At 54.2% G+C, this 8855-nt stretch overlaps 1 protein-coding gene across 1 annotated transcript; it reads right to left on the bottom strand.

Moving 5' to 3' along the window:
* Positions 1–1025: 1025 nt before the first annotated feature.
* DNAJC5G (DnaJ heat shock protein family (Hsp40) member C5 gamma) lies at positions 1026–3871 on the bottom strand. The gene is made up of 5 exons (XM_062208823.1): positions 3672–3871; positions 3578–3623; positions 2857–2972; positions 2390–2603; positions 1026–1109 (listed from the first exon to the last, which is right to left on the bottom strand). Exons 1-5 carry the CDS (start codon positions 3869–3871, stop codon positions 1026–1028), a joined length of 660 nt encoding a protein of 219 aa, XP_062064807.1.
* Between the last annotated feature and the right edge of the window lie 4984 nt (positions 3872–8855).

Raw genomic sequence — 8855 nt, 5'->3', positions numbered from 1 at the left:
CCACAGAGCATGGGCAGCGTCTGCCTGGCCCGACACGTGTCCCAGACTCCTGCCCTGCGAACCAGGCTCGCCGCACGTGGCTTTCTCGCGTTTTCTCCTACGGCCTTCTTTCTCTGCCCCTGGCACCATCTGTCTTCTTTGGGCCCAACGCACGCCCTGGGATTGTCAAAAGTTCTTTTATTTACTAACATTCCTTCACCTTTCTCCCAGACAAGGGCGAAGTTAGAGGAGTTCCTAGGCTCTGACCCTGAGTGGGCGGAGAACGGGTGGTGTGGAGAGGCAGGACGTAGAAGGAAGAGCGGGGACAGTCTGCAAGGCACAGCCTTCGCCTCATCACGTTTCCTGTCCTGTTTTAAGGACAAAATGCGTGGCGACCAGCCTGCACCAGGCGAGGTCCAGAGGATGGGGGCAAGCAGATGCTGATGCAAGAACTTCGGCCGACCCCGGGGGCCAGGCTGGCGGGGGCTGTGCCGGCAGCTGGGGTCCAGGGACAGTCCACAGGTGGGATACCTGCCCCAAGCCGCATAAGCACTCATTTGCCCTGGGCTGACTCGAGGTGGCAGGGCTGAGCTGGCCACCAGAGGAGGAAGACCAGCCTCAGAAAGGTGTCTTGGCTTAGGAAGGAGGCTGATGGTAGGAATTCTTGGTCCACAGTGGCAACAAAGGAAGGTTAACTGGTGCAGCAGCTCTGGGGACAGGGCCCGCCCTGCTCGGTTATCAAATCTTGATGGAGAAATTCAAGCGGCTCAGGCCTCTGACATCGGCTCAGACCCCAAGGAAGGCCCAGGAGAGACAGTCCTCAGGGAAAGTCTGCCACTGTTGCCCGAGGCTTCAAAAGGTGGGCATGGGAGGGCTGCTCTCTGAGAGAGACAACAACTGAGACTGTGGCTAAAGAGAAGAGTAGCTTGGGGCACCATACGGCCAGAGTCATACCATCGAGGGCAGAGACGGGGTCCTTACTGGGATGGACGTCATCAATGCTTCTCAAGTAGGGGTTCCTATAAGAAGAGGAGTCAGTTCAGGGTTCATGTCAGGACAGGGCTACTTGCTCCTCCTTTCAATGTGTCCAGTGGACTGGGCAGCAGAGGGCACCCACACCGGGTCAGCACCTAGTGGCAGAAGAAGGTGGCATCTTATGGACTAGAAGGAATGATCGTGCAGAATTTAAAGAAAACCCTATGTCTGTAAGGATATAAATACTTGGGGTTCACAAATATATAAACTTTCCAGCAATGGCTCATCTGAAGTTAGCTTATATGCTTTTCCGATCCTTTGAAAACCGCCTTCGGTTTACATACCCCTCTTCTTCATCTTTTATTAAAAATCTTCACTATCTTCATCTCTTCTACCTCTGGTTCCTAAAATGGAATTACATATCCATGACATATATAAACACTTAGTCACAATTTTTCAGTCTACTAGTGAGAAAATGGTTACCTCACAGCTACTCATTAGCACCACCAGGTGGCACCGGTGTGGACTTCAGCTACACCTCAATTTTAAAGTTTATGCAGGGCGGGAACAACCTTTGACACATCATCCTCCTTTTGAGTACATGCCTTAAATTGCATCCTTGAGCCCGTCTTCGATTACTGCATTTTATTATTTTTCTTTTTAAAAATTTTTAGTAATATAAAAAGAGCAGATCGCATGTACTTCATAGATGCAGTTCTAAGACAACCATACTTGCCCCCTCCCTCAATTCCCCTCTTTCCTTCCTTTCTTTTCCTTTAATTTCTGCAATAACATCACATCAATTTACTTTTTAATCACAGGCTCAATGCAGCACTAACCACAACGATTACTGCATTTTCCAGACATAACCTCCCGCCTCCTTCCTCAGCTTAACAGACAGGGGCAGCCCACCGGACACTCAAACTCAGTTTGCGGCGTAGGATGCTCAGAAACCTCTCATCCGCGGTCTCTTTCTTCCCCTTCTCCCAACGCCAGCTTGAAGTGACCACTTGTAGGGGTGGACCTGCTGTTTTCCCAGCTCCTCCTTGCCCGCGACCATCTCCTTTTCTGATGCTTTCCCCAGGCCCCTGCCGCGGGTCTCACCTGACCGCGGGGGCTGAGTCTGGACGTTGGGCTGCTGTCTTCTCCTATTGACGTCCTCGGGGGGCGGCTTAAGGGCGCCGCAGCAGAAGCAGCAGCAGCAGCAGCAACAACAACACGTGAGCAGCGCACAGAGGATGACAAGTGTCTGAAAGCCGGGCGGGAACGGCCTCAGTCCTGCTGCTCGCCCGCCCCCCCCCCCCCCCCCCCCCCGGCAAGCTCCCCTCCCGCCGCCCCCGATAGCACCCAGGAAATAGGACACGAGAAGCGCTTGTCCCAGGCTGGGCAGTTCCCTCTCCTTCCTCCGTCTTAAGGGCCTCGGGGGAACCCGTACCTTGAACCAACAACTATTCACTGTGTAGTAGTAGCGTACACCTTCTTCCCCAAAGTGATCGTACAGATAGATTCCAAAGGAGCCGTGCTGGTCATAGATCTTCCGCTTCTTGGGGTCACTCAGCACGGAGTGGGCGGTGTTGATCTCTTTGAATATTTCTGCCGCTTGAGGGTTCCCTGGGTTCTTGTCAGGGTGATACTGCAAGGCCAGTCTCCTACACAGGCAGAACCCCACAAAGGGTGGGGTGGGGGAGGGCTAGGATGAAGGGCAGGATATGTCGCTAGACAGAATGTGGTCCAAGAGGCCAAGCTCGAAACGCCTTCCCGAGCCACAGGGAGGAGGGCGATGGCCCCGTCTGGCCCCACAGCGCAGGCTTGCTGCGATTTCAAAGTGGGTCAGAAAGCCAGCCATAAAGAGAAGTTTTTCAGGGAGGGCTTCCCAGGGCTCAGGGCAGGCGGGGTGGGAACCTGTAGGCCTTTTTGACGTCTTCAGCGGGGGCGCCCTTCTTCAGCTCCAGCACTGCGTAGAGGGTCGACCCCCTCTTGGACAGCCGGCGGGCTGCCTCGTCCACATGAGCCATGTCCTGGGCCAGAGGACAGGGAGCACCCGTGAGAAGTCGCACAGGGCAGGGCACAGGCAGAACTGCCGCAGACAGCAACAGGCAAGAGCAGCAGGGAAATGCAACCGAGCAGGAAAGCACGCAGCTCCCGGTGTGCCCTCACACTTCCCAGCATCCTCCAGCTACCCAGCCCCGAGAGAGGCCTGGCCGAGAGGGGCCCAAGCCGCAGGGGCAGCTGGGCTTCCTCCGGAGCTTCTGTCACCTCCAGTAACCAGTGCGGGGCTGTCTAAGCTCACTGCCGGGTTTGCAAGGCAAGGGCGGCCCCAGCCTCGGAACAGGGTGGGTCAGGTACAGGGAGGAGCCACAAGTCCCAAGGGAGAAACAATCCGGACCAAACCGAGTGCGGCCGAGAAGCCAGCGAGGCCAGGGACTCGTTCTTGGCCCCCTGCCCCAGCCCCCAAAGCTCTCAAACCACCCCAGAGAGGCAGCAGGCAGGGGCTGGGCGTGGGGGGCCGCCGGGGAGGCAGGGACAAGGCCCCAGAGCGGGGTGCCCAGAGGCGAGCCAAGGCGACAAGCTGGGAGGGCGTGCGCTGAGTGCACAGGGGGCCCACGTGGGCCCGGCCCCTTACCTCGTAGTCGTCGTCGCTCTCCGAAGCCACGTTGGCTTCATAGACGCTTCACCCTCCCGGGTGTGAAACTTCACAGTCCGCTGCGGCCCATTGCGCTTGCGCGCTGCGCCGCCCCTGTGGGCCGTTTTTGGTGCCGCCGGAAGGAAGCACTGTATGCGGCGAGGCTACGTTGGCCCCGGGACTTATTTCGCAGGGGATCTGCGGTGTCCGCGGCCCAGGACGGGTGAGCGTTGCTCGCACTGCAGGCATGGACGCCGACTCCTGCAGCGTCTTTCTGGTCCACGAGGAGGGCATCGCCCCTCCTGAGTGCCGTCGTGGCTCCTCGGCTCACTTACGGAGAGACTGCCGAGCAGCGTGGATGGGAGGCGCGGCTGCCGCAAGCCTTCTCCACAGGTGTGTTATCTAACGCGGCTCATTCAGAACCTGGGGGTTTCCGCTCGGGCCGGCCTTGCCCTGCCACCTGGAGACTCCTTTAAGACCAGCCTCAAACGTCAGTGTGCCAGGGCCCCATCCTTCACCCGCCCCCCACTTCACCCCGCCCCCCACTGGACGGCCCCTTGTCTGTCAAAGCATTTTCCCTACGACATTGTCATCGTTAGTTTGCATACGCCTATTAGATGGTAGCTTGAGTCTCCAAAAATCTGGGCCTGGAACACTTCCCTTAAATACTGTCGCATCATGAAGATGTACCAGGATGTAATTAAGTATAGGGTCTAGGTTAGATATTTAAGTTGTTTCTATTTGATAGTGTGATAACCTTCAAGTGAAAATTCCTACACATAAATCCTTTCTGACTCTCTCCTCCCTCCCACACCCCAAGGATGGATTCCTACAAGTGGAATGATTGTGTCAAAATGAATTGTTTCAGTACTTTTGATCCATGTTGCTAACTCTCTTCCCAGCAGGGTACCAGAAGTACCAGTTGCAGCCTTACCTGCAGATCTTGGGGGTACCTGTCTCTACCGGGCCTCACTTCCTGTGACCTCCCCAGGGAGGCAGTGTTTGCATCACTTAGAATGCACCAGGTTGTGGTGTTGGTTTTCTCCACAGAGGACACACTCCTCTCATATGTCATTGAGAGAGCTTTATTACTTCAGTAACATCTGCTACCTCTCTTGTGAATCTATCATCTCTTCCCTTCGTTACAGCGATCTGAGCGCACTGTTCTCCCCTTTTAGATTCCGAGTGTCCAGTCGATCCTCTGCCCCAAGTTGGGAGCCGTCTAAGCAAACAGTTGTGCAGTAAGCACAGTGACCACTGAGTCAATGAATTTTGTCTGTAGATCCATGATCGGTGCATAGAATGAAACCCTGGGCCACCGTTCACCCCAGTTCATACGTTCTGGGTCAGATGACTTTAGACGTTCCATGCTTAAGGAGAAAGCACTGAAGCTGACGATATCTTTGATGGTTGGTTTTACGCCAAGTTTCCCTAGTTAACCTCCAACGTCCCAGTCATGATCATGGGATGGCAGAACTGTCAGAACAAGCCAGCTCGTTTCGTCCGTTGCAATGGGAAGAGGGCAGAAGCCATTGGAAGTGCCTGGCCGTACCTCATCGAGTGCTTGTCCCAGTCCTCAAGGTCCAGTATGATCCTGCCCCGCCTCTGCGACCTTGCGGTGAACCCTGTCCTGCTCGCGCTGGGCTCTGCCCCATGGCTGCCTGGTACTTCTTTGAAGACACCGTGTTCCTTCTTGCTTCAGGAGCCTTTGAGGTCTCTGCCTGCGGCTCCTCCTGGGGCTCGCTTCTTGTGAGTGCATTCTCATCCTGGCTCCGCAGAGAGGCCTCGGGACTGGCTTCTCCTCCCTGCCCCACCTCACGGCACCCTCGCCTTGCTTTCTGAATACAGGTGTACTTGTGTGTTGGTTTATGTAAGGTCTGCCTTCCCTAGTTGACAGTTCCACGAGGCCAGAGAACTTGTTTGTCCCCTGTTGGATCCCCAGCACCTAGAACTGTGCTTGGCTCAATGAACTCTTAAATGAGCTACAGTCCAAGGAGCCCTCTGCCGCTCTAATGGCAGCCTGCTGGTCGGCCCATATTAAGAACTTCCTGGGACAGAAGCACTCAGCTGGGGAACTGGACAGGACAACCAGGGCCATCTTCCTCTTAGGATCCTAGATGAGAAGAGACAATGACACAGGGCTGGCCTTGTGGTGCAGCAGGTTAAGCCACCACTTGCAACACCAACATGCCATAACACAGTGCCAGTTTGAGTCCCAGATGCTGTTTTTCCAATCCAGCCCCCTGCTGACGCACCTGAGAAAACGGAAGAGGATGGTCCGAATGTTTGGGCCCCTGCCACCCATGTCAGAGACCAGGCTGAAGTTCCTGGCTCCTGGCTCTGGCTTGCACCAGCCCTGGCTATTGAGGGCATTTGGGAAGTGAACCAGCAGATGGAAGATTCTCTCTCTCTCTCTCCCCCTCTCTCCCTCCCTCCCTCCCTCTGTCACTCTTCCTTTCAAATAAATAAATATAAATTTTAAAAAAGAGAGGCCGGCGCCGCGGCTCATAGGCTAATTCTCCGCCTTGTGGCGCTGGCACACCAGGTTCTAGTCCCGGTCAGGGCGCCGGATTCTGTCCCGGTTGCCCCTCTTCCAGGCCAGCTCTCTGCTATGGCCCGGGAGTGCAGTGGAGGATGGCCCAAGTGCTTGGGCTCTGCACCCGCATGGGAGACCAGGAGAAGCACCTGGCTCCTGGCTTCGGATCAGCGAGATGCGTTGGCCGCAGTGGCCATTGGAGGGTGAACCAACAGTAAAGGAAGACCTTTCTCGGTGTCTCTCTCTCTCACTGTCCACTCTGCCTGTCAAAAAATAAATAAATAAAAATAAAAATAAATAAAAAGGGGGGGGGGCAGAAATAAGGCAAGGAGGGAGATAACAGTAAGATTCCAAGCTTTTTGTTTCTTGTTTGTCTTAGTTCCTAACACAGTTCCTGGAGTATTGCGGGCGCTCAGCAAATGTGGGTTGGTGGGATGCTGGGCAGACAGACGTGTGGCTCCTCAGAGGCACTCTCCTTGATTATCTCCCGGATGCTCATAAAAACCCTGGTGGGTGATGGCATCACATCCCCGTTACGTGGACGTGAGCCCTGAGAAAGAGGACACATTTGGCGCAGAGAGGAGCGAGGAAACATCTTTTACATCTTGCCAGAGGTTCCACAGTGCCATTAGTCCTTATCATTGCCCTCTGACATTCTAATTAATCACAGCTCAAGGCTCTTGAAATAGCTGTTATCTGTAAGTCGTGTGAGGCTGCACTCTGAACGAAAGGGCACTGTGGCCAGGACGCTGCAAAGATGGGAACAGAGCAGCGGGGGGAGCCGGGGTCCTCTGTTCAGAGGCTGGCTCTCCACGGGCCTCCTCCTAGAAGCCACAGCCCCTGTGAGACTTGTCTTCTAAGCCGGGGGGCTCTTCCCAACCCAGCACAGTCCTAGGAAAAACACACAAGCCAGGAGGCGGAAGCCCTGGATCTTGGTGCTGGCTCCGGCTCTAACAAGCTGTCTGACCTCAGACAAGTCCCCTCACCTCTGAGTCTCTTTCTTTTGTAAAAACCCATGGCGTTTCATGGAGTTGCTGTCAAAGACCTATCAGATTTGTAAAACTAATGGTAAAAGCAGACAATAACGATGCCAAAGAGTGATAACGGACTGCACCCCTTTCTAAAATAGCCTGCACTCCCGCCCCAACTTGAGTTAGTGATCTTGTAGTTCCCCGCCTCCCAGAGCCATTTGGTCTCTCCAGAAGAAAACCAAGAAGCATCCCTTATTTACCCATAAACAACTAAAGTTTTAGTCATATAGCTGGAATACACATCCATACAGACAGCAGACATTGGCATATTTAGACCCAAAATACCACGCTCCAGAGCATATGCAGTGGGAGAGAGAGATCATAATTTGTCACACCCAACCGCCAGGTTCTAGAATTGTTCAGCTTCTGAGCTGGAAGGGACCACAGAGATTTAACTCTCATCGGATGTTTTCATTTTATATTTGAGGAAGGTGCTGCCCAGAGGGAAGAAGTGACCTACTCCAGGTCACTCAGTGAGGTCCAGACTTCAGTGGCGACACAATGACTGCTCCTGTATGTACCAGCTCCCTCCCAAGTTCAAAATCTAGGTCTGGATTTTGAAAAAGCTGTCCTCTCCCAGGCGATGTCAGATAATGTCCCCCTTTCCTATCTGCCAGATGGACCCACACTCTCCCCAAGCCAGACAGCCTGGGTGGGAGGGGGTGGGCTTCCAGCCAGAGATGTTGCTTCATGCTCCTGCCTCTCTGACCTGCAGACCGACAGCCAGGTCACAGCACACCTGCCTTGCCTGTGGAATGGAGACAATAGTGTCTTCCTCTTAGGGTTGTTAGGAGGATTAAGGTGTTTTTTTTTTTGTTTTTTTTTTTTTTTTGTTTTTGTTTTGACAGGCAGAGTGGACAGTGAGAGAGAGAGACAGAGAGAAAGGTGTTCCTTATGCTGTTGGATCACCCTCCAATGGCCGCCGCGGCCGGCGCGCTGCGGCCAGCGCACTGCACTGATCCGATGGCAGGAGCCAGGTGCTTCTCCTGGTCTCCCATGCGGGTGCAGGGCCCAAGCACTTGGGCCATCCTCCACTGCACTCCCTGGCCACAGCAGAGAGCTGGCCTGGAAGAGGGGCAACCGGGACAGAATCCGGTGCCCGGACTGGGACTAGAACCCAGTGTGACAGCGCTTCAGGTGGAGGATTAGCCTGTTGAGCCACGGCGCTGGCGCAGGAGGATTAAGTTTTTAATTTGAACAGTGCTTGGCACATGGTAAGGACTTCTTATTATTACAATTAGCATTATTTTAATAGTTTTTTCTATCCTGTCTCTCAGTTTTGTAAGGAGAGAAGTTACTTTCCATTTTGCCTCTGGGAAGAAGGAAAGATATCAGGGTCCTATTTTTTTTTTTTTTTTTTTTAGGTAGAGTTAGACAGTGAGTGAGAGAGACAGAGAGAAAGGTCTTCCTTCCATTGGTTCACTCCCCAAATGGCTGCTACTGCCAGAGCTGCTCCGATCTGAAGCCAGGAGCCAGGTGCTTCCTCCTGGTCTCCCATGTGGGTGCAGGGGCCCAAGCACTTGGGCCATCCTCGACTGCCCTCCTGGGCCACAGCAGAGAGCTGGACTGGAAGAGGAGCAACCGAGACTAGAACCCGGCACCTATATGGGATGCCGGTGCCACAGGCAGTGGATTAACCAAGTGAGCCACGGCGTCGGCCCCAAGTGTCCTACCTTTAAGAAGACGTGAATTGTCACTGGTGGCTCCCCAC

Source organism: Lepus europaeus, chromosome 13 (assembly GCF_033115175.1).
Source record: "Lepus europaeus isolate LE1 chromosome 13, mLepTim1.pri, whole genome shotgun sequence".
NCBI lineage: Eukaryota > Metazoa > Chordata > Mammalia > Lagomorpha > Leporidae > Lepus > Lepus europaeus.
The sequence above is the reverse complement of the archived record's forward strand: the minus strand, read 5'-3'. Positions and strand labels throughout refer to the sequence as shown.

What these genes read in the sequence shown, in the direction of transcription:
- DNAJC5G (XM_062208823.1), bottom strand. Translation starts at nt 3,871, where the DNA reads ATGCCCTCCTCGTGGACCAGAAAGACGCTGCAGGAGTCGGCGTCCATG. An exon ending in GGGCGGCGCAGCGCGCAAGC is followed by an intron (nt 3,624 to 3,671) that starts GCAATGGGCCGC and finishes GGGAGGGTGAAG; the next exon opens with CGTCTATGAAGCCAACGTGG. An exon ending in TGAATAGTTGTTGGTTCAAG is followed by an intron (nt 1,110 to 2,389) that starts GTACGGGTTCCC and finishes TTCTGCCACTAG; the next exon opens with GTGCTGACCCGGTGTGGGTG.